This window comes from Episyrphus balteatus, chromosome 3 (assembly GCF_945859705.1).
Source record: "Episyrphus balteatus chromosome 3, idEpiBalt1.1, whole genome shotgun sequence".
Classification (NCBI taxonomy): Eukaryota; Metazoa; Arthropoda; class Insecta; order Diptera; family Syrphidae; genus Episyrphus; species Episyrphus balteatus.
In genome coordinates, this window is record NC_079136.1 from 129,035,171 (window position 1) to 129,059,285 (window position 24,115).

General features: G+C 33.5%; 9 protein-coding genes across 10 annotated transcripts in view; 5 read left to right on the plus strand and 4 right to left on the minus strand.

The window, feature by feature from the left end:
• Positions 1 to 24,115, plus strand: part of LOC129913734 (transcription elongation factor S-II) — a 409,451-nt gene that overhangs the window by 382,761 nt on the left and 2,575 nt on the right. The gene's annotated exons all lie outside the window — the stretch shown is intronic.
• Positions 599 to 1,652, plus strand: LOC129913737 (zinc finger protein 60-like). The gene is made up of 2 exons (XM_055992557.1): positions 599 to 791; positions 857 to 1,652. Exons 1-2 carry the CDS (start codon positions 663 to 665, stop codon positions 1,355 to 1,357), a joined length of 630 nt encoding a protein of 209 aa, XP_055848532.1. The 5' UTR covers positions 599 to 662; the 3' UTR covers positions 1,358 to 1,652.
• On the plus strand, positions 3,004 to 3,352 carry LOC129915233 (zinc finger protein 75A-like). Its single transcript, XM_055994713.1, has 2 exons — positions 3,004 to 3,260; positions 3,319 to 3,352. Exons 1-2 carry the CDS (start codon positions 3,004 to 3,006, stop codon positions 3,350 to 3,352), a joined length of 291 nt encoding a protein of 96 aa, XP_055850688.1.
• Positions 3,420 to 4,159, minus strand: LOC129913739 (60S ribosomal protein L21). The gene is made up of 2 exons (XM_055992559.1): positions 4,050 to 4,159; positions 3,420 to 3,985 (listed from the first exon to the last, which is right to left on the minus strand). Exon 2 carries the CDS (start codon positions 3,968 to 3,970, stop codon positions 3,491 to 3,493), a length of 480 nt encoding a protein of 159 aa, XP_055848534.1. The 5' UTR covers positions 3,971 to 3,985; positions 4,050 to 4,159; the 3' UTR covers positions 3,420 to 3,490.
• LOC129915234 (uncharacterized) lies at positions 5,421 to 22,739 on the plus strand. Its single transcript, XM_055994714.1, has 10 exons — positions 5,421 to 5,769; positions 5,833 to 6,768; positions 6,823 to 7,175; positions 7,239 to 7,474; positions 9,401 to 9,480; positions 9,561 to 10,313; positions 10,398 to 10,764; positions 12,954 to 13,000; positions 16,905 to 18,584; positions 22,067 to 22,739. The coding sequence occupies exons 1-10, from the start codon at positions 5,635 to 5,637 to the stop codon at positions 22,529 to 22,531; spliced, it is 5,052 nt and encodes a 1,683-aa protein (XP_055850689.1). The 5' UTR covers positions 5,421 to 5,634; the 3' UTR covers positions 22,532 to 22,739.
• Positions 9,217 to 10,914, plus strand: LOC129913731 (zinc finger protein weckle-like). The gene is made up of 3 exons (XM_055992544.1): positions 9,217 to 9,480; positions 9,561 to 10,313; positions 10,398 to 10,914. Exons 1-3 carry the CDS (start codon positions 9,355 to 9,357, stop codon positions 10,788 to 10,790), a joined length of 1,272 nt encoding a protein of 423 aa, XP_055848519.1. The 5' UTR covers positions 9,217 to 9,354; the 3' UTR covers positions 10,791 to 10,914.
• Positions 11,308 to 15,771, minus strand: LOC129913722 (prolyl endopeptidase). Its single transcript, XM_055992530.1, has 11 exons — positions 15,619 to 15,771; positions 15,440 to 15,555; positions 15,158 to 15,381; positions 13,574 to 13,844; positions 13,365 to 13,507; positions 13,135 to 13,294; positions 12,952 to 13,071; positions 12,796 to 12,876; positions 12,059 to 12,723; positions 11,738 to 11,877; positions 11,308 to 11,669 (listed from the first exon to the last, which is right to left on the minus strand). The coding sequence occupies exons 1-11, from the start codon at positions 15,740 to 15,742 to the stop codon at positions 11,410 to 11,412; spliced, it is 2,304 nt and encodes a 767-aa protein (XP_055848505.1). The 5' UTR covers positions 15,743 to 15,771; the 3' UTR covers positions 11,308 to 11,409.
• On the minus strand, positions 19,487 to 20,223 carry LOC129913741 (small nuclear ribonucleoprotein Sm D3). 2 transcript variants are annotated; one of them, XM_055992563.1, is made up of 2 exons: positions 19,751 to 20,223; positions 19,487 to 19,689 (listed from the first exon to the last, which is right to left on the minus strand). In XM_055992563.1, exons 1-2 carry the CDS (start codon positions 20,061 to 20,063, stop codon positions 19,580 to 19,582), a joined length of 423 nt encoding a protein of 140 aa, XP_055848538.1. In that variant the 5' UTR covers positions 20,064 to 20,223; the 3' UTR covers positions 19,487 to 19,579. The 2 variants fall into 2 exon arrangements, with proteins under 2 accessions (XP_055848538.1, XP_055848537.1); XM_055992562.1 differs by having other exon boundaries at positions 19,745 to 20,223.
• On the minus strand, positions 22,692 to 24,015 carry LOC129913733 (immunoglobulin-binding protein 1). The gene is made up of 3 exons (XM_055992550.1): positions 23,814 to 24,015; positions 23,543 to 23,751; positions 22,692 to 23,490 (listed from the first exon to the last, which is right to left on the minus strand). The coding sequence occupies exons 1-3, from the start codon at positions 23,928 to 23,930 to the stop codon at positions 22,761 to 22,763; spliced, it is 1,056 nt and encodes a 351-aa protein (XP_055848525.1). The 5' UTR covers positions 23,931 to 24,015; the 3' UTR covers positions 22,692 to 22,760.

The following is a 24,115-nucleotide window of genomic DNA, read 5'->3' on the forward strand; positions in this document are numbered from 1 at the left end:
ACATTTGCTGACCCATAAGCAATCCGATTGAAGGCGGTAAGATCAAAGAATGTTGCAAATGTTGCATCTTGATGACAGTGAAATGGTAGTTGAATTCAAAAATGACATTTCACTGACATTCAACATCAACAATAAGGGCCAGTTATACAAACGTGGTTCAGCCTCGGATCAGGAATTTAACTCGCCGATTTCGACGGATTAACAGTGGATCAACTTTGGTTCAAGGATGGATTTAGCTATTTTAACCTGTATAGACCTAGAACCAGTGCTAAAAATCAATTATACCACCGAATTCAGAGATAAAAGTTGCTAAACCACGAATTAAATATTTGTACAACTGGCCCTTAAGGACATGGTATGATTTGCGACTGAAATTCACACTAGTCAATAAATGCGTCACAGTGTATCAAAAATAGACAAGCAATATTGGAATAAAAAGCATCTGCAAAATTCGGATCAAAATATCTATATCAACTGGAAATTGAATTTTGTAAACTATTTTTTAACTTACATATGGAAACCCACCCAATTGGAACGTAATGTAACGAGAAATTACTTAACGCTTAACGCAACGCAAACAAATGAAATGTCACTTCTCAATTTTATATTTTTTTAAACCAAAAACAGAACATTTTTTCTTTTTTTAAATTTATTATTAAAAAATGTATGGAAAACTAAAAAATATCTGCCGACTATGTGGCAAAAAAGATGAGCAAATTAAAAATGATGTCAATAGCGAATTTTCTCATCCAAATCTCTATAAAACAATTGAAAAACATTTCTCCGTGAAGGTAATGTTTTCAAATTAAATCTCTTTGGATGTTTACTTATGTATTAAAAATTTAAATAAACGTAGGTTGAATGCAATAACCAAATATGCAACGAATGCAAAAACTTTTTACTTAAATTAATCGAATTCGACGAAACTGTCCAGCGAACGCAATTGGAATTTCTCTGTTCAAAAATCGAAATAGAAAACGAAGAAGACTATCAATCAGAAGATCATCTATCAGAGGAAGAATCTGATAACCCACAAGAGGAAAAAACGAATTTGCATGAACCCCAAAACTATATCCTCCCTAAAGTTAGAAAACGAAAATCAAAACTCTGTCGCCAGCCATCCACAGTTTTCTCTAATAGCGAACATGAAATCAAGAGATTCCTTTGCGATTTATGTGGAAAGGCATACAAGTCCAGTTCAGACTTAGGCCGTCACAAAGACTTTCACAGAGATGACGATGACACTCCGTTTGCTTGTAGCATTTGTAACAAAAAGTTCAAAAGCAAACTAGTCACAGCAGTAAGTTTAATCGTGATAGTTCGATTTTGTAGCAGACCGGAGACACGTCGATTCTAGCTAAATCGAGTGTACTGAATTCAGTGGTGGCAACTGTTTTAAAAACTTGGCTCAGATATTTTGAAAATAAAATCATGGGTCGGGACTATTAAAATACTGATAATTTCGAATAATTAAGTTGTTTTTATCAGTTTTTAGTTTTTATACCTATTCTTGTATAGAGCTATATGTATAAGGCTATTCCCATCTGGATTATGTTGGAAGAAACAGCTTAAAACACTTTACTTTTCATTACTGACCTATATATTTCAACTCTACAATCAATCAAATATTCATTGCTTTTCAATTTTTCATTTTATTATTTTTTCATCATCATTCTAAATAAATCTTTATTCAAGTTCTGTAACCGTTTCTGTTTTTAATTAACTAAGGGATTAATTCTGCTTTTATTCAAGAATATTTACAGATTATTATGTTTCGGTCGCTTACGAAACCTTTTTTAAACAAAAACTTCACTTTTTCATGTTTTTTTTTTTTTCTTTTTTGACTTTAAAAGTATACTTAATAATATGGATTAAGTTTAACATTAATTCGGGATATTACATATATATTATTAACATAGCATATAATTCAAAATATGAATAAAATACTGCAAACCTGAAAAAGTTCAGCAGTGGAAATCAGTCTACTACGTAAATGTATTAAATAACACTGGGTCAGCAAAATTAAACATTTTTTTTTTTTTGCCACAAGAACCAAAATATACTTTTCTGAAGGTTTAAGGGGTGCTGAATTTGAATCCGAAGTCATAAATATTTATTTGACTTTGACTCTTTCAAATATTACAGTTATAAAAAGCAAAAAAACGTTATTTTTTGACTGCTCTTGTCTTGGCATGGTTTGTCTATAAAAACGTTTTTTTTTTTTTTTCTTCCTAAAACTATTTAAATCTTCCCGATAACTTTCTTATTATCTGATATATCTTAACCTTAAGCTAAAAATCTAAAAATTAACTTAACTTAATCTGAAGTACAAGTTTTGATAAATTTCCGTAGCTTAGTAAACTTATTTTCACTACTGACCTTATTGAAATTTGCAGTATTTTATTCATATTTGGTATGAGATGCTATGTCAATAATAAACAATTTCCCGAATCAATATTAAACTCAAATTACATCCATATTAAGTACTTTTTAAGTCAAAAAAGAAAAAAAAAAAACAAAAAAAGTGAAGAATAGCCTTATATGTACATATCGTCGGCGTAAAGCAAAATTGTTCTAAGTACATAGGATTTCTTAAGGACTAAGAACAATTTTGCTTTACGCAGACAATATAGCTATATACAGGAATAGCTTTTCTCTAAACTAAAAATTTATAGCAACAACTTAATTATTCGAAATTATCAGTATTTTAATAGTCCCGACCCAAGATTGTATTTTCAAAATATCTCGAAGCCCTGAGCCAAGTTTTTAAAACAGTTGCCAACACTGAATTCAGTATACTCGAATTAACTAGAATCGATGTGTCTCCGCTCTGCTACAAAAAAAAATTCTAAAAACTATCAATATCATTTGAGCTCAAGTAAAAAAAAACCTATTCACCCACCTTGTCTATTCCAGTTGCATGAGAAAAGACACTCAGGCAGTGGATATACTTGCTCCATTTGTGGCAGCAAATTAAAAACGAAAAATACCCTCCGTAACCACATGCTAATGCATTCGGACGAATTGCCATTTAAATGTGATCACTGCGATAAGAGATTTCGACGCAAAAAAGGCTTAACTGTCCATCTAGTCTCACACTCCGGAGCTCAACCATTTATTTGTGCATTCTGTGAAAAGCCCTTTTCTCTAAGATCAAATCTGAAAGTCCACCAAAGAAAGATACACCCAAACGAATTGGCCAAATATGAACAAGAAGGAAAGATGACCATCATCACTGATGTCATCAAAAAGAAGTTTGCGTGAGTTTCGAGTAGTTTCCACTCACAAATTGGTTCTCATTTCGACTTTATTTTTCAGATGTGGACGTCGTGATGCTAAAAATGATCAATGAGTGACTTCCCCAAAACCTGATTCCCAATCAACAACCACACATCACAACAAAACAGACAACACTCATATTTTTTAAATAAAAAGTTTTTTATTACTTTACAACGTCCCTCTCTAATTCTCTTCCTACACAACACACTTCTTAGGCAATGAATTCATATGGAATTGGAGCCAATGCAATTGGTTCTTCCAATTTCTTGACGAAGTGAGACTTCTTGGGAGGTGTTGGCTGACGTTTCAAGTTAACATACACGCCCTTAGCTTTAGCATCCTTCAATAGACGTTCGTTTTCCTTGACACGACGCAAGAAATCCTCACGGCACTTTGAGTGATGGACATGTTCAACACGAACATTAATTCTCTTGGGAATGATGCGTCCACGGACACGTTTGTTTACAATCACACCAACGGCATGTGGTGTCACATTGTAGATGCGTCCGGTCTTGCCGTGGTAGGCCTTGTAGGGCATACCCTTTTGGACGGCTCCGTGTCCCTTGATGTCAACGATGTCGCCATTTTTGAAGACACGCATGTAGGTGGACAATGGAATGACACCGTGCTTGCGGAAGGGACGAGAGAACATGTCCCTGGTGCCGCGACGATAACCCTTTGAGTTGGTCATTTTGATTTAGTATCCCTGTGGAAGAGGTAAACATTTTTAAATTGGAATTTTGTGGATTTTTATGTTAAATTGAACTAACCTTTTACGAAATGACGTGCACGCGGTAACGAAGTTGGGAAAAAAGAAAGATGGACGATCGAGTGTTGCCATACAAAAAAAAATTTAGTTTTTTGGTAATTGTTCCGAATTTTCGAAATTTGATTTTCGAAGTTACACAGGGATGGCTGGGGAATGTGTGTTTAGAAAAGTTGCTATTTTCCCAGAACTCTACAAACATGTCGAATTTCCTATTAATAAAAATAAAATATGCATAAAAAAAATCTGGAATATATTATTATTAAATTATTATAAAATAATTACAAATCAATTATTCAAGAAAAAAACATCAGAAAACAAGTTTCAAGCCTTCGTTAACATTTTTCGTTAAAGCCTTGTACGCTGCTGAAGGGAAACGAACAATTTTCAAGACTCCAAAGTCAACAAGGAAAGTGCTTACGAAAAAATATCATCGAGTATTCTGTCAAAGTCAAAATAAAATAAATTCAAATTAATTTAAAATCAAGAAAAAACAACAGAAAATAATTTTAAACGCAAGAAATAAATTAATTAAGGTATAACTACAATGGCCACTTTTTGCAAAAAGTGAAAATTTTCAAACTCATTTTGTGACAGTTTTTCCGACCACAAGATTCTAAATAGGTAATGATGCAGAAATCTTATTTTTTGGTTTAAAAAAAACAATTTTTTTAGTTTTTGTCCCTGGCAATTGTTTGTGTGCCAAAAAGGAGACTTTTCAATTTATCGAACAGCGTACTGCAGAACGAAAAGTTGAACGAAATTTTTCGTTTACGATTTTTGTATTTGTATGGGATTTCTCGTTTCGCATCAGCAGCGTACAAGGCTTTAACGAAAAATGTTAACGAAAAAAAATATCATCGAGTATAGAATTTATCCAATTTATCTTTAGAGCTGCGTACTGAAAAATGAAAAGCATAACGAATTTTTTCGTTCAAGATTTGGTTAAGCAATTTTTGTATTAAAAGTTTTGTTTTGCTTCAGCTGCGTACTAGGCTTTAAACCAATGATTTTTTTCTGAGGATGAAGCGATTAAAAAGTGAATGGTAGGAAAAATCGTTTGCCATAAAAAACTGGCTGGATTTTATTTGTTCTCTCGAGCCTCGGAGAGATTCCCATTCATTCACTTCACATGTGTTTGTATGGATTCACTACTTGCTACACAAGTATGTACTAGGCCTTAAAGTTAAACAAAAATGCATGCTTCCAAATGTTCCGAAAATACTATTCATCTGGCAGTACTGATACTCAAAATAATATTTGTAGTAGATTTTCTAAATCAATGTTCGAAAATAATTTTCTTCTATTTCAGCTTTATAAGACAATAAAAACAGAACAGCCAACCTTTTCTAAAAAATTAATTTTGACATTTTCCCAAACAGGGTAATGAAAAAATCAAAACAAAAAACCAAAGCAAATTACCTATATTTCTTTATTTTTTCTGCAAAATTACCCTAAAATCATAAATTTGTATCCAACAAAGAGCTAAGTTATCTTTATTAAAATTGTTTTAAACTCTTGGATGGATACTTGCATCTTGTGGACACCAACAGTTAACAGATTGACAAACATTTTTGATTGCCATTGCTATGGTCCCTTCTTGGAAAAGCTGGTGTCGTCTATGTGCCCGGGAAGACCAAGCCAACACTCATATCAGTTTTCATCTGGGTAATGAACTCGAACCAGACTATCTTGATACAATCACTAAATTCTTTTCAATCGATGTTAGTTGTCTCTTCCTTTTGTTCCCCAATGAAATTTTTTTTTAACTTGTCATTTGCTTTTAGATAAAACTCGACGAATGGCCTCAAACCATTTGTCCTCAATGCCATCAATTTGTCACGAATTTTATTAACTTCATTCAGAGAACATCCAAAGTTCAAGCAATGTTTGCCGAACTTTTCAGCAATCTCCATGAAGTTATTGATCCTGACCAATTGAAGGCTCAATATGAACTTCATGAACTTGGTGACATTGAATTAGAATTGAAACTCTTTTCGAACAGTCCCACACAGGAACCAATAATAGAGTCAAGAGATTCCCCTGAACAAATGATCGATCTCGAAGAAATCGAGTACATCGACGAGGAGGTATTGGATCAACCACATATCAAATCCGAAGATTACGAACTTGATGATGACGCAAATAATCTCGACGATGACGAGTGGCATAACGATGATCCCCAACCAGATCAAGATGTTGCCTCCAATAATAGCCTTTCCGTAACTCAAAAATCTGAGAATGAAGATGAAAAAGAAGAAATACCGCCAAAGGGTTTAAAGCGAGGTCGACCGAGAATCGAACTCGAGACATTCTCTTGTTCTTCATGTCAAAAGCATTTCTATTCGTATTCAAAGTTTGCTAATCACAATCAGGAAGAGCATGGCGTCTCAGTTGACCCACTGCCATATTCCTGTTCGAAATGTAGCAAAGGCTTTTCCACCCAAAAAGCCTATCAGACCCACGAACTTAGCCATCTTCCTCCCGAAGAGAAACACAAGATTCCTTGTCCATATTGTGATAAGCAGTTCACAAAAATAAACGGGGTACAAAGCCACATTCGGACGGTTCACTCCGGCGAGAAGCCATTTATCTGTGAGGAATGTGGAAAGGGTTGCAAGACATTTGGGGCCCTTAAAGAGCACAAATTGACACACACCGAGGAGACGCCCTTCAAGTGTCGATATTGCGAGAAAAGTTTTAAAAATAAATCCAGATTAAAAGTTAGTCCGGAATCAGTTAGTGTCTTCTTGAATTTATAATTACTTCCTTTACAGACACACTTGGACACCCACAATGAGACCAACTATATTTGCACCTCATGTGGATTGCAGCTCAACACACGACGTACACTTAAAATGCACATGTTAGTTCACTCTGACCAAAAGAGGCACAAGTGCGATTACTGCGGCAATGAGTTCAAACGTGCGAAAGCCTTGAAGAATCATCTCATCCTTCATACAGGTCTCAAGCCATACACATGCAATTTCTGTGACAAAACCTTTGCCAATGGGTCGAATTGTCGCACTCACAAGAAGAAAACACATCCCATTGAATTGGCAGCGATGGAGGCTGCCGGAACAAAGGTCACAAATCCCAACATTCCCAAATTGGAAAAACTTCGAGCTGTGTAAGTTTACAGAAAACCTTCTTTGAACCTCTAGGTTGATTAGTTATATGACTTCTTTTTTAGAACTTCTTATAAATCGGTTTTAATACAAGACACTACGGACACTCTGGTCGGTCTAGGTCAGGAGTTTGGATCGACTGTGAGTATTGTGTCAATAACCAATGATACGGATTCATTGAGAAGTGATAATCAGCTGTCGCAGCTGAGGACGACAAAAGAACAACAAATCATCCTGAATAATCAAAGACAAAAGTCGGAGTTTGTACATAACAATATGGGTTATGGACAACTGCCAATGAGTTAGAGGTTTTTCTTTAATAATTGAAGCTTAGTACGTAGTTATACACTGGTCACACTCAGCGAATTAAGATAGTCGCTGGCCCGGGCCAACTTTTGACTGTCTATCTTATGTTTTCTGCGGGTCATTATTTATTAACAGTTGTAGTATTAGTGTGACCCGTGGTATGGTGAGAAACTAAAGTTTAGGATTCTGAAACTCACGATAGGGCTGAATATATCTCTCATGTGAATGAAAAAATAAAATCAGTGTTTTCGCCCATGTTCGCCTTTTGAAAGAATTCAAAACGAAATTAAGAATTTTGCACCATTGCTAAAATTTAATTTCATCTACGTTCTAAGCTGAATAGATTATTATAATTAAGGAAGTAATGATGAATTTTGTAAGTTATCTTGAGTTTTGATTTTAATGTTGGAATATGGCATACAAATTTGTGGATAGTTTCTTTGAATGTAAAATGTATACATTTTAAAGTGATACTTTGTTCCCACTTTGGATTAAAACATAACAATTGGCCAAAGTTGTGAGGATTAAATTTCCTTTTTAAATTCAATTCGAAGTTTTGACTATTCTAAAGAAATTATAGTTGTTTTGCTGTTTCTTAATATGGAATACAAATGTAAAGTCAGTTTTACTGAACTTCGGTTTTAATGAACTTCTCGACGTATAACTTTTATATCCTCTTGAAATCAAAACAAAGAGAATTCTTGTTTTTATTTATTACAATTTGTTAATTTTTGTATACAAAAGGTTAATAGAATTAGTTTGAAATATAATTTTAAGATTAAGAAAAAATACAAACATATTAAGCTTATTGAATTATTGTTTGTTTATTGTATGCAATAAATTGTAAGTATCTTATGTACAGAAAAATTGAAACATCTCCGGTACCTACCTACAAAAAAAAATGTATAAGAAAGGTTAAAGTGTGCACCGCTATTAATTTTTATCAATTGCGGTAAGATTTTTGAATGAATTTTTTTGATTTTTGAATCCTATCAAATTCAAAGAATTTCGGTCAAAATCATAATTTCTTAGCTCATAAATTTTGCTTTATTTAATTCATAGACATTTTTTCTTAGATATTTTTTTTTTATTTGTAATTTTTCCACTTTGCAAAAAGTGGCCGTTGTAGTTATACCTTCATTTTTTTTTTTTTTATGGAAGAAAGAATTTTAAAATGATTGGAGATAGAATTTTGAAATGAGTTGGAAAAATAGAAGAGATTTCACTTTTTCAAGTGCATCTCATAAAGGTAATCATAACAGATATAAATTTTGTTAATTTTTTCAAGTTTTGTGAAAACGTTTGTTTTAGTATAAGAATAAAGAATCTTAAGAGTCTACAAAATTATCTTTCTTTTTTTAAAAGAAATTATGAAAATCAGAATAAGTACCACAAAAACTGGGTTAAAAATGGTACCCCAATGAAATATTTGGTGTTTTTTTTTTCGAAAAAAACCGTTAATTCCATTACTGGCCCAAATAGCCAAATGACAGTTAAAAAGATTTCGAGAGCAAATTTTTAATTATCTTTTCATTCCCATTTTTGAAAAAGGGAAATATTCCCAGAGAAAATTTTATTCACGACATACCCAGTTTAACAAATAGATGAACACGTCTTTATTTGATTTAACGAAGTTTCCTTACTATAAACTAAAGATAGTGTTGGAAATTCTAGTTTTGACGTTTTGCCTTTTACTCTTGCAAATTAAAATAAACAATTTTTTCCAAAATGAAAATAAAAGAATTTTTTAAATAGGTACTTTAAATTGCTCTCAACTAAATAATTGTTCCTTAAATATCATCAAATTAATTCTGGTGGTTTGCTTTTCTTAAAGCAACTTCCTAAAATTGTTTAATTTTGTAATCACTTTCAACTATGGTAAATAATTGGAAATTGTGGTGTCGACTCTGTGCCTACGAAGGCTCAACCAATATCGACATCAATCTCTTCCGATCTGAAACTAATTTCCCTGATGAATTAAAGAACTTATTCTCCATAAATGTAAGCTTTGTTAAAACTTTACAACAATATACATACAAATATTTGCCAAAAACTATTTGTATCGTCATTTTTTTTTTAAGATATCAGAAGCAAGTAACTTGAGTAGCATGATCTGTTTAAATTGCCATGAAAGAGTCAAGGGAATCATAGCATTTGGCAATAAGGTATCAAGGGTCCAGTCAATGTTTTTAGAAATATTAAATAGTAACAAAAAAGATGAACTAGATTTAAAACAACTCAAAGTCCAATACAAACTCGATGATGATGAGTTTGACCGGAAGTTGATTGATATCAATGCAATTGATAAAATTGATGACAAACAAACAAATATATTGCAAGACCCTCCCAATGAGATGGTTGATTTGTTTGAACCTTCAAATATAAAAGTTGAAACCACTTTGGAAGATTTTTCAGATGGGTTTGATAACGAAGAAGATTGCTGTAATCAGCCAATTGGTTTAGATAAAGATGAATCCATAAATAACAATGGCAAGCTCAAGTCGGATTCCGAAACCAAGGAACTCACTGAAACACCAAATAAAATCAGACGAACTAGAGCTCGAGAGACACAACAGAATACAACTATTCCCATCAAATGTTCAGAATGCAAAAAGACATTTGCAAATCTAAACAGTATGAAACGCCATTTAAGAAAACAACATGGACTCTCAACAAGAGTTCCACGAATTAAGTCTCCTTTTATTTGCGAAGAATGCGGAAAAATATGCAAATCTCTGCCAAAGCTTGATGAACACAAGCTAGTCCATGTAGAAGATCGACCCTTTAAATGTAAACAATGTGAGAAATGTTTCAAAAACAAACTTCGACTTAAGGTAAAAAATATTACTTATTTTTTCTGTTTTTAAAATAGGTATTCAGAGGTTTACCTGTTTTGTTTATTTTTAATTAAATTTCAGTACCATGAAGATACACATAGTACAACATCATACATTTGTACAATATGCGGGATTCGATTGAATTCAAAGCCGACACTAAACATGCACATGGTAATACACTCGGATGAGAAGCGTTTCAAGTGTGATTATTGTGGCAACGAATACAAACGTGCTAAAGCATTAAAAACCCATCTAATTTTGCACACAGGGCTTAAACCATATACTTGTGACTTTTGTGATCGAACCTTTGCCAATGGATCCAATTGTAGGAGTCACAAGAAAAAATCACATCCCGTTGAATTGGCAGCAATGGAAGCGGCTGGAAAAGCTAGTAGTTATACAAAAGTGCCAGAATTGAAAGATTTGCGAGCATCACTGCCATTGATAGGTGATATGCATAACGATAATAGTTAAAGTTTAGGTTTAGTCTTTTTTATGTTAAGTGTTATGTTGAGTTAAAGTATCTATGTTTTTAGATATAAGAAGCATACAAATAAATAGTTACACAGTTTTTGTCCAGATTTTTCATGTCATTTAATATTTTTGCATTTTTCTAGGTTTTGAAAATTATCATTTCTATCCTGAATTTAGATGCGTTCCTTTAGGAACATTTATCTACTGCTTTGTACTTAAAACTACCTTGAACTACTTTTTCTATATTGAAAAAATAGTTCAGAGCAGCTTTAAGTACTAATCAGTAAATAAATATTCCGAAAGCTTTTAAAAGGCCCCTTGCTACGACGTAAATGTCGTAATTAATGAACGTTCTTTCTAATTGTACGCCAAGTGAAAGTGGCCCTTAAACAAACAAACAAAACAAATCTGCTACAAAAAAAAAAAAACATTTAATTTTAAAGCATTGATTGTTTTATTAATATAACACGAGATTTTTTTTCTTTGTTTTATAATAATAATAATAAAAATATTAATATTTAAAAAAAAAAGAAATATTTTTATTGCAATATGGCAGAAATGCTATGCTAATGAATTTAAATTTTATTTATATTTTTATAAAAATGTTAACTATTTTAGCTCACACGTTGATTGTGTCAACGTTCAAGCTTTTGTACATAAAAGTCAGTATATCTGTGGCTTCTTCAATGCGTTTTGTTGTGGGTTTTCCAGCCCCATGACCTGCCTTACTGTAAACTCGAAGCAATATTGGTTTCTTTTGGATATCGGATTTTTTTACTGCTTCTTGTAAAGCAGCAGCAAATTTCAACGAATGCAATGGACTAACACGATCATCGTGATCAGCAGTTTGAATTAAAGTTGAAGGATATTCTTCATTTGCTGAATGAATAAAAAAAAAAACAAAAATAGTAACTGAAGGGAACAACATGAAAATAATTGCGCCTTACCGTTCTTAGGTGTATGGACATTGTGAAGGGGTGAATACTTCAAGAGGTTGTCAAAGTGTTCCTTCTCAGATGGGTTGCCATAGTCCGAACACCAAGCATGTCCAATTGTGAATTTATGGAATCTCAACATATCCATGACCCTAAATTAAAAGGTAAACCATTTTTAACCAAACAACAAGAACAAAATTCAGGAGTTAAGGTCATAAAGTCATCTTTGCTTTTTTTTTAAACTGTTACCGATTGATTGAAATTCTTTTTGATTCAGGATCTTTATGTTATAAATGAATTTATTCTTTTTTTTTTATTTCTCTTTTTACTTACCCAACTTGTGCAACGGCTGCTGCAAATAAATCTGGGCGTTGATTAATACAAGCTCCAACTAGCAGACCTCCATTCGAACCACCCTGAATTACAATACGATCTTTGCTAGTGTAATTATTCTTTATCAAATACTCGGCTGATGCTTGAAAATCATCAAATACATTTTGTTTGTTCAACAAACGACCACTATTATGCCATTTCTCCCCGTATTCTCCACCACCACGAATATTTGGATAAGCTAGCACTCCATCGAATGAATCAATAAACATCAAGCCAACAATTCCAAACGAAGGTTGTATGCTAATGTTAAATCCTCCATATCCATAAAGAAGGCACGGACGTGGTGTGACGGTGTCTTTATTTTTTCTTATAATAAACATTGGAACTTTTGTTCCATCTTTGCTTGGATAAAATACTTGTTCGACTTTATAGTCATTGCTATTGAAACCCTCAAGATTAAGAGTTATTTCACGAAACAGAGTTGGTTCTTCGTTCGGTTTGGCAAAATCGAATTGATAGATTTTGCCAGGCGTAAGAAATGATGTGAAATAATAAAATATTTCTGAGTATTTCTTTTCGCCAGAAATACTTCCAATTGTACCTATGTCAATATTGAATGTACGTATCAGTTCACCTGTTTCAAGGGAATGTGCTTGAAGGACACTCTATAATTTATTAAGAATACAAATATAAATAAAAATTTTAAAGAGATAAATAAATAATCACAAAGCACAAACCTTTACATCCCGAATGTATTCCAGTAGAAGTTTATTTCCATCAACACACATAACTCTATCCAAAACATCTTTTTCGTGTTCCTAAAAAGAAAATTATTACTCCGCAATAATAAAAAGCCAATCAAAATAAATAATAATTTGTTTTAATAAAATTACAGGTATTAATGTTGTCCAATTCTCCTCAGCTGGATTTTCCAAATCAATTGTAATAACTCGATAGTTGGGTGCATTTTTGTTTGTCCGCAAGTAAACTTTTGAACCAGTATTTGTGATAAACTACAAAGAAATAAAACAAAAACTTAAATCAATCGATACAAATTTTCAACTTTCAAGCCCTACATCATAATCGGATTCGAATTTTGTAACAATTTCATGAATTTCCAATTTTGATTTTATTTCGCCAGCTTTTTCCAAGTCCGCATAGTAAACAATATTATCGCGGCAATCTTTTACAATCATAAGAAGAACATATTTTCCACAATCCGATACTTCAGCTCCTCTAGGGTTTTTGAAGAAAATTTTAAAAAATAAATAAAATTTATTAAAAATTTAATAGTTTCAACTCTCACATTCTCCATGATGGTTGTTCTGGAAATTCAACAACAAGGACATCTTTTTCCTGTGGCTCACCAATTCGATGGTAGTACAATTTTTGATTTTCATTTTGTTGTGTCTCAGATCCATCAGTTTTACCAGCTTGATCGGGATAACGCTGTTAAAGAAAAAAATCTAAATATAAGTTCTTTCTATTAAATACAAAAAAGAATAAACCACTTACACCATAGAAAAATCCTCTATTGTCTTTAGTCCAAGTTATGGAAGAAAATTTAACTTTTTCAAGTGTTTCATCAAAATCTTTAGATGTTGCCACATCTCGGGTCTTAATTTTTATCCAATCCGAACCACTCTCACTTAGACCATAAGCAAAATATTTACCATCATCTGAGAAGGAAGTTTGAGAGAGGGCAATTGTACCATCGGCTGATAGACCGTTTGGGTCTAAGAACACTTTTGGCTCACTGGACAAAGTTTCTTGCTGATAAAGGACACTAAAATTTAAATATTAATTAACAATGTATTTATTTTCATTCTTCAATTAGGTATATAAAAACATAAGCAAACAAATATTGAAATGTTTTTTTTTTTAGAACTGCATTGTTTATAGATTCATAATGCACAGTTTAAAAAAAAATTAAAGGTACGCAAGCACTTCTTGTTATAATACAAGAAATTTTTGTTCTACTCTACCAAGAAGATTAGTTCAAGACATTTCACTTGTGTTCTTCTAACCGCAAGATGCACTTGAAAGCTCACGCTTTGAGTGGATAATGAAGGTACATATGGATTTCGTGTCAAAAAATTCGAGGTTTTAATCAAAACCAATATCTCGACGATGGAGAAATCCATAAAAAAATGGTTTTTATATTATTTAGGTTGTTTAACATTATTTGGTGGATCATTGAAAAGTTTAAACCCTTTATAAATCAGACTGTTTTGAGATCTTGCATTTCCAAAAGATTGCAGTCTTATATCCTCTATATTTCTTAACATATATTATGGTTAAACATCTCTGACGTAATGAATATATTATTTAGACAAGTTGGTAATAAATTATTTTTGATTTTAAACACAAAACATAATAATAATCTACAAGTTAAATAATATAAAAGTGCTTTGAGCTGCAAGAACAAGTAGGTACGTCCGACCCAGTCGTAAATTTTATTTTACAACTCATTCCCGTATTTTATAGTTTTTGAGAATATTTTATCACCACTATTGAAAATTGACGGACTCAATATAAAATGTGTCATGTAAAAATGAAATGCGAAACTAATAATCATGTTTGAATAAATTCGTTCTCATTGAAATCGTTATTTTTTACCAACAAAAACTAATAACATTAACCATAGGATACCTACATTTGGGTAAATTAGATTTTAATTTTGCAGGGAATTAAAATGAATGATATGATAACAAATAAAAAAAACTTAAAAACAAATTTATATATCTATAAAATAATAACAGCTCTGCTATCAGTTTTTATCTAAACTTATTAGAATGAATAATGAATGCCTACCCTATTACGATAATAAGTAGGTACTGAGGTTACGCTTCGTTTAATATCTTTTGTAAATCAATAAAAATTACTCTAACTAGAATTGAATTGGAAAACATCGACCGTCTCAGTGCCGAATTTTTGTATACGATGCATATTTTTGTATAAAAAAAAAAAATCAAAGGCAATGTCAATAAATTAATACGTAGGCATAACAAAGAACAAACAACTTTCCTTTATTCGTAGATATGTACTTTTAAGTGTTCATTTAGTTAAAAAGAATGTAGAAAGTACAACTTAACTTACCTTTGATTTTGAAGTCCGGAATTTTTATAAAAATAATAAAAATCTCCATGCTTAGCTGGAACTCCATATTTTGGATAATTCCAAAGTTTAGTCAACTTATTGTTGATCTTTTGCCATTGTTCGCAATTTTCTAAGAAAGGCTGACTGATTTTATTCTGAGCCTCAACATATGCTTGAGTTTCTTTTGCATCTGGATCTTCTAACCAACGATATACATCTTTAACCTTTAAAATAATATATTTTGTTTAATATTTCTTAAATTTTGCAATAATAATAAGATACTTTTGTTCCATGAAAATCTTCTTCAATGGAATCATCCTTGCGAGCTTCGGGATAGTCAAAAGTTTGATTCGCTACCATAGTGTTGGCCTGAGTTGTTAGTGATTTTTTATCAGTTGCTATCGTCAGTAGTAGGATTAATAAATTAACATAGATAAAGTTTAATTGTTTTATTTACTTACAATAATTATTAAGGACAGAATTTCTATTAATTAAAAATGCAAAGTAATCTCGTTTCAATAATCTGCTGGTTGACTTTGCGAAACAAGTTTGGCGAAGTGATGCAGCACGAAAAATAGACTTCATTTTTATATAGAAGAAAGAAAGGAGAAGGAAGGAAGTGAAAGAAAGAGCGACTGAGCTAGCGATATATTTTGCAAAAGAGATGTCATTTCGGTGTCAAGTCAAGACAGTATCGAGTGATGCCAAAATTAAAGTTGTACAAACGTCGTTTAGCCTTGGTTTCGAAATTAACTTTATTACGGAGCTTGATTTCAGAAGATAAAATATCCTTATCCATGGATTAGATATTTGTGTACAACTGGCCCTAAGACGTTTTTCCTGTGAAAGCAACAGCGACTCTGAAAAAGCTTGCGTAGCGAAAAGTGTTTCATAATGGCTCTTAAGGCAAATTACAAACAATAAATGGTTATGGAGGGGCTTAATTATATCTTGATGAGCTTAAAGGCTTGGCCACACCGGAGGGTATGCGGTATAGCGGTAACGATATTTGTACTAAAAAAATTCCACACCTGAACGTTGATGTGTCAGTTTGGAATTTTTTTCATACAACTACCCTCACCGCTACCCGTACCGCTAACGCATACCCTCCAGTGTGGCCAAGCTTTAAAAAAAACCATATGGTTCAGCCTCGGATCAGGAATTTAACTCGCCGGTTTCGGAGGATGAGATGTGGGTCAACTTTGGTTCAAGCATGAAAGTTGCTGATCCACGGATAAAATATCTGTACAACTGGCCATTGGAAGATCGACTTCGGTTCAACTTCAATTTTTAAAACTAACTAGATGTGGTTCAACTTAAACCACAGCCGACTTTTAAATAATTGAATTCGCCTGAACCTAATCAATTTTGGTATCACTTTTATAATTTCTTTTTATCCTCTTTCGCCATTATTCATGTTTACTTTCACCCAACAAATGCCTTATATACTAAATGTCAAAACAAGGAAAAACAACAAAAATATTCACTCGTGGTTCATGGATGTCCACTCTGTATAGTGTCTGCCTGCATATAAGGTAAAAGTAATTGAATATCTTCAACGTGCACAAGAAATTGCATTTTTTGCATCATTCATTTATTTGAAAAAAACAATTGTATATCTTTAATGCGACAAATATATTCATCACAATTATCATTAAAGGTAGATTCTATTAGATTTTCATTAATATTCATTTACCTTTTTAATGAAAACAAAAAACTATCTTGCGTTAGGTAATTTTGAAGATAGAAACTAATCATGTCGACACGACGGCCACGAATAAAGGCCTCTGCCAACTTGGCTTTAGCCTCGAAACGTAAACCTAAAACCACTACTGAAACACCATTAATCAAACCCAAAGAGGAAGAGTCTGATGTAAAACCCAAGCCTTCTGATATTAAATTGGAAAAACTTTTATCAAATGATACTGTAGAAGTAACAACTAAAAATGAAAGTTTATCTAAACCTCAAGAGAGTGTCAACGAAAGTCAGATTGATCACAGTACATCTCTCTCCGAAGAACCAACTAACAATGAGAGTTCATCTAAACCTCAAGAGGGTATCAATGAAAGTCTGATTAATGAGAGTACAACTCTGTCCGAAGTTTCAGAAGTTATTCAGACAATACCTTACCCAGAAATAGAAAATGTTGGCGACTGCGTTAATCCAATTCAACCAAAGTCGCCAGCTCCTTTGGCTGTGGATAATGTTGTTCCTACTGAGCCAAATCAATACTTACTACCTTCCACTCAAATCGTTTACACTGTAACAGAAACCACTCTTATAGAAAGTCCAGATATTGTCCAAAAGTCTTCTGGGAAAACCTTGCAAAGCTTTGAAGATGCTTTTAAATACCCCTTCAATCCAGACTACAAACGTCCCACACCCATCATCCAGCCAGTAGAAGAGAGCGCTACTTCTGATTTGGAAGACAATATTCTCCACATGGATTTACAGAAGTCACCCGGATTCCCAATGTCACCGACCAAGGCTCGCCAAAGAATTCGACCAACACCAATTTTTGGCCAAAGACGTAATAGTTTTATACTTACCTCACCCTCACCCCACACAGAAGACGACACCGTTGGCACAACTCGTCAGAGAAGCTCAAACAGTACATCATCGGATGTATCGGGGAGTTTCCTAATGAGAAAACTAGCAGCCGGGAATCTAGGACGAATACGTACTGAATCAGGTTGCTCAACAATATCCGAGTCTCGTGGAGGATCATCACGAAAAAATCCCAATGATGAGCAGAAATCTTTAAAGAAAGAGTTTCAAATGCGATTCAATGGCGGAGTTCCGGATAAGTCAACATTGAAAATGTTTGATCTAATTTACTACAATCCAGCAACAAATCCCATGGAAAAAAGACCCAAAGCAGAACAAACAACTGAAAAATTTTCCGAAGATGTGAAGGGAGTCGATTCAAAAGCTGCAATTGTTAATGAATCTGCAATGCCAGTGCCACAATTGAAACTTGGTTCAAACGGTGAACTTATGATTGACGAAATGAGTTTGGAAATTGAAACAACAGCTGAAGTTGAAGCGAGGAAAGTTTTAGCAAATACCAGCTTGATATATCACGATGAGAATACTGGGGGTGAAGGTTTTTATAAGAGAACTAAACGCACAAAAGACTGGCACCACGATGAGACAATTAAATTTTATAGATGTCTGCAAACTGTGGGAACGGATTTCTCTTTAATGTTAACTTTGTTTCCGAATCGTAATAGACGAGATTTGAAATTGAAATTCAAGAAAGAGGAACGTTGTAATTTGAATTTGATTAACAAAGCCTTGTTGTATCCGGGGACATTTAATATTGAAGATTTGAAGGAGCAATTAGATGCTGAGGATCGAGAACGTCAAGAACAAGAACGATTGTGGAAGGAAATTAAATCAAAAGAAGCTAAGAAAACTAAAAAGGTAATTTTTTTAAGCTTTATTTTTTTTTACAAACATGCTTTTAGTATTTAGAATAAGCCTGCATTTTGTCTTCATTTAAGTATTTAAAGAACATGATATCAAATGAGTGTGCTTTGCTTATTTCTTCATCCATAAAACGGGTCACAACTGTCTGCCACCAGCTACCGGCTAGACGCTAGATGTGACTCGTTATACTTTTCGTCGGTCTCCATAAGACCCACCTATTCCAAAAGATCATTTTAATTAGGACTTATATTTTTCATACTGCTATAATTTCAAGCAGATGTACTTTTTACAGAGAATGATTTTATTCCTTTAAACTAAATCTAGACCGGTTAAAGCAGCGTTAGTAAATACTTTAACGTTGGAGTAGGTTTGAGAAAATGAGGAAGTGGATTGGCGAAAAAAATTGTTCTGAACTGCGGTTTAGTTATCTTCTCGATAACGTGATGCGTTAAATCAACAAATAAATAATGATAAGTTAAGCTCTGCGCTTATAATTGAGAGGCTGACATAAAATGCCTCAAAAGCATTGTAGTATCAGTAGTATATAGAATTTTATTATAAAACCAATCTTCTTCTTTATTAACTAGCCACTCCACGGGCAAAACCTTTTTTTTCAGTTTTGATGATTAAAATCTTAATCTTGCTGGATAAAGTCCACATTAGGTTCCTATGTAAGTTGAGCTGAATATAAACAAAATTTGCGTATTGACAAGGTGTCTCACGTTAAGTCGACTGATGAGTCCAAGTGAGCTCCACCGGGAGGAAACGCATTCTCTTAAGAAATAGTTTGTCTTTCCTTTGTTTGCTTCTTGTCTACATTCTTTTCTCCAATTAACCAAGAAAAACTTTTAATTAATTTTTCCCACTTTGTCACGTCAATCAAAGAAAAAATCAAATTACTTTCTCAAATTCATTTTTAGTTTTTATTTTTTTTTTCTTGTTATAAAATAAGAAGGTAGCTTAAAATATAAAATATTTGAATTATTTTCTTATAAACCTCCGCGGCCTCTTCCTGCTGATGGAGCGCCACCTTGCCAAGAACCACGACCAGAAGGCGGAGCGCCTCTCCCGCCGACTCCTCCACGACCTCTTCCTCTAGCTGAAAAACAATCAAACTCAGTATACTAAAATCTGCTATAGTATAAAAAACTCACATATACCTTGCGCCCGTAGTATAGCGGATTTTCCTCTCCCAGCCGTTCCGCCTTTGCCAGACTGCTTCTTAAACATTGGTGCATTCTTTAACATGTCGGGAAGTATCAAAAAACGAATTTTTGATCCACGTATGTAAACGTTTTCCAAATTTGTTGTGCGTCCATCACGATAGGTGACTGTAATTTGGGTTAGTTGACAATTCATGTTATCCTCAGCTTCGATTAATTTTCCTCTGTATACTTCGCCGGTGATTGTTTCACATGTAACAATGTGGCCTTCAGCTTCGTGTAAAACTTTAATTGGTACTCCGATAGACATATTTATTTAGTATAGTGATTTTCTTTTGTAATATTAATTATTTTTTTAATAAAATACAAGTACTTTTCTTTCAAATTTTAATTTGCAAAAGTTTTGCGGGGAAAGATCAAAGAAGCAAAGCACACAAATCGAAAATGAGGCGGAATGACAGAAAGTAAACTGACAGAACGCCATCTTTTTTGGCATTTTTTCTTTGCACCTTCTTCTTGGGTTTTAAGTGATGCCAAGTTTTTTTTAATGTAAAATTTGATTTTCTAGTTTGTTTTCTAATTTTAATTTAATTTGAAAATTTTGATGGATATATTTTTAAAAATGTATTTATTTATTACTAGTACGCTGCTGAAGCGAACGAAATCTTGAACGAAATTAAATTTGTTTTTAATTAGGTACATTTGCAACTTTTTGGAAAAATACAAAAGTAAAAATATTTTTTTTCCCGTTAAAGCCTGGTACGCTGCTCGCGCTAAATTTTAGCCGAGATAAAATTCCCATACAAGTTATCGATAACTTGTATGGGATCCATTTTAGCTCAGATAAAATTTTTCGATAATTTGTATGGGAAATTTAGCGCGAGCAGCGTACCAGGCTTAAAGCCTGGTACGCTGCTCGCGCTAAATTTTAGCCGAGATAAAATTCCCATACAAGTTATCGATAACTTGTATGGGAATTTTATCTCTAAGCTCTAATTTTTAGCTCCCATACAAATAAAATGCATCCCATACAAATTATCGAAAACTTGTATGGGAATTTTATCACGGCTAAAATTTAGTTCGATCACCGTACTAGGTTTTAGCGCAGATAATTTCGAAAATTATATCAATTCGATTTTCAAATCGAATAGGACATTAATATTTCATTTGAAACTCGAACTGAGCTAATTCGAGCAACTAGGTTATTTAGGCTGTAGTGAAAACAGGGGTCAAATTACAGCATACGATTACGATCATACGTTAACGTTTCGACTATTGCTGTCTTTATTTAATCATAGGAAAAAAAAAAAGAAAAGACATATAGCATTAGTACGTTAACAAGGCTTTATGTTTTCTGCATCTTGTTTTATTAAGTTTTCCAGTCCAAGAAACCATCACAACATTTTTTTTCGTCGTTTAGCAGATTCTTGAGCCTGATTTGAAATAACTTAAAAAATATGATATCGTCGGCCTCATAAGGAAACCTCGTAAGTCGTAACTCATCTTTTTTCGAAAATGACTTTTGAATACCATTTTTTAGAAAGCATGTCAGTGGAGTAACCCAGAAAGTTTGAAGTCATTCCGAAAACTCTAAATAGACTTAAATTCAAATTTTGCTCAGCACGTTACTCCCCAAGTACTCTGTTGACTCTCTACTCTTTCGTCTCTCCTGTAAAGTTTTGATTTTGGGAGTTACGAGGTTTCTTGTGTTTTTGAAGCCATCCACTTATTTCTTGCGAAATAATTTTGTTTGCAAGGTGGTAAAAATGAAGACCGAAAAAGCGTTGTATGGGATGTACCTTGCCTTGAATTTCCTGCACTCCAAGACATGAAAGTATTCAGGTTTTAGGTATCAACTTAATCCTTGTCGTGGAAATCAGTCATGCTAATATTGTGAGATATTTTTTTTTCGCCACATGAAATGTTAACAGGGGCCCTTTTTTGTAAAATCGTTTTACTTCAACGATACTCGTTTATCTTTACGACTGCCATTTACCTATCGTTTAGCTTTCGTTTTCGTTTAGCTATCATAATATTATTAGGTTTGCTGGTAGAATTCATGTGAGCCTCAAAAAAATTTTTTTTTGGTTTGGTTTAGTTTGGCTAAACGACTTTCTCGTTTTACATAATCGCTCTTCGTCGTGACTATCGTTTACTTCAGTATCGTTGACTTGCCGCTCGTTTCGTATTACGTAATAGACCCCCAGTACACAGGGATCTTATTTTTTCATTTACATCAATAAAAAATTAAACAAACATTTACAACTAAAAATATTTTTCAATAATTTTACTTTGTTCTTATTCCTCTTCCAGTCGAATGTTGTGAGTAAGGCATCACGTATCCTAACATCGGGCGAGGATGCGTACCAAAATGAAAACATAACCAAAGCCAAACTTTCCAAACGACCCCGCAAAGAGAAGAAAAAAGATTCCGAGCCAAAAGAGAAACGCAGAAGGAAAAACAATAAAAAACCAGATGTCAACGTGAAAACAGAATTAGATGATGAATTGGAGGAACTACTAAACGGATGTGAAACAGAAACTATGGATTCGATTGCTGATAGTGAAGGCTTGAACGAAGCATCAATAAATCTAATCCTCAGTGAATTGGCCAATGGAACTTTAGCTTTGGTTAGCAGTGAAGATCTAACCAATCCTAATAAGGCGACAATCAATGAAATATACATAATGTGTAAAGAAACAAACACACTCAGTGACAAACCATTGGACCTTCCCGAGGATATTGTCGATGCTATCAAAGCAGCAATATCAAGCTGAAATATATATAAAATACCGTTAAAGTTAATAATGCAGGTTTAAATCAAGCAACAATATTTAGGATATGCTACCTACACGAGTCTAAAGAATGGAGTTATTGTTTTTGTTTTTTTGCCATAAGCTCAAAAAGATTGCGCTTGCATTTAAAAAATTGTTTTTGTTATACAAATATTTATAATTTTATTAAATATATCGTGGAGATTAAATAAAAAAAAAAGAAATTTTAAACCTAGCTGCGATTATGGCGATTGCCATCGCCCCTACGCACTACATCCTTGTACTCATCCATACCGCGCTGTCTCTGTAGATACTCTGGATCATCGTTCTCTTCCAGAATCTCATTGGCTGCCTTTTCTTCGTCCTCCTTTTCGTTGGGATCGGCCGTCCTCGCAAGATGCTGTTGTTTGTTCATCTCCTGGACTTGTTCCTCATTCGGAAAGATACCCTCGTGAACACGCTGATGGTAGAACTCTCCCACAGTCATTACCGGCAAACTGGGATAGCCCATTCCAAAGACTGCCTTTTGTGTGTTATCCCGGGTGATGATGAATGGTTTCATTGGTGGTCTGGGAGGAGCTTGAGCTTTTACTTTCTTAGATGGACCGCTTGCAATTTGTGCCGCTCGCATTTGCACCATTTGCTTCTCCAACTTCAAGCTGTCTAGCTCTTCATTGGATTCAATGATACTCCGGTTTATGAATTTGATAAAGAAGTCACGTTTAACTTCATCATCGATGCTTTCGTTGCGTACGGCATGGTGGAGAAGTTTGATTTGCTCATCCAGTTCTTTCTTCTTGCGGAACTGGGCAATTTTATCGTTCCTTGAATGAGCGGCACGGAGAAGACTTGCCAACTCGTCTTGTCCATTATTACCATTGCTTTCTGCTACTGTATTATTACTATCGGATTTCTTGGGCGCTTCTGTGAGTTCATACTCAGAACACCGTTGTAGGAAATCACTATGATTAATGAGAAGTTAGTTATGTTGCAATTCAAAATCAACAAACTCACTTGTAATAGATTTCAGCCAGATCAAGCAGCCTAGCCCTATCCGAGTCACTCTGTTTGGTTGACAATTTTGCCAAGAAAAACGGAAGCAAGAGATATTGCAGATGTTCGGTTGGAACTTCATCGATAAGTTCGTTTGGACTAAACATTCCTATTTGGTTGACAATTTTTGTGCTTTCTTCAAACGATTTAATGGAATTTTTAACTTTTTCCTAGAAACACAAAATGAAAAAAAAATGCACAAAAAGTAGAGAATGATATCTTAAAATTTTACTTGGTATGCATCACTTGAAAATGGTAAAGATGTTTTCTCTAATTCCTCATATAAATCCCAACCATCTAGAAATATTTCATTGAGTTTTTTATCTTCCGAATTTGTAGATTCTGCCATTGTTTTTGTCGGTTTTTGATTTGCGAAAAACTATTTTGTTTCAGATGAATGGATGGATGATGAAAATATGGATGACAGTTCGAGTTCAGGAAAATAATTCACATTTTGCTTGTTTTTATTTTAGGGTTGTTCATGTTAATGCAAATTGAAACATCTCTCTTTTGAGGTATGATCTGAGAGAATTA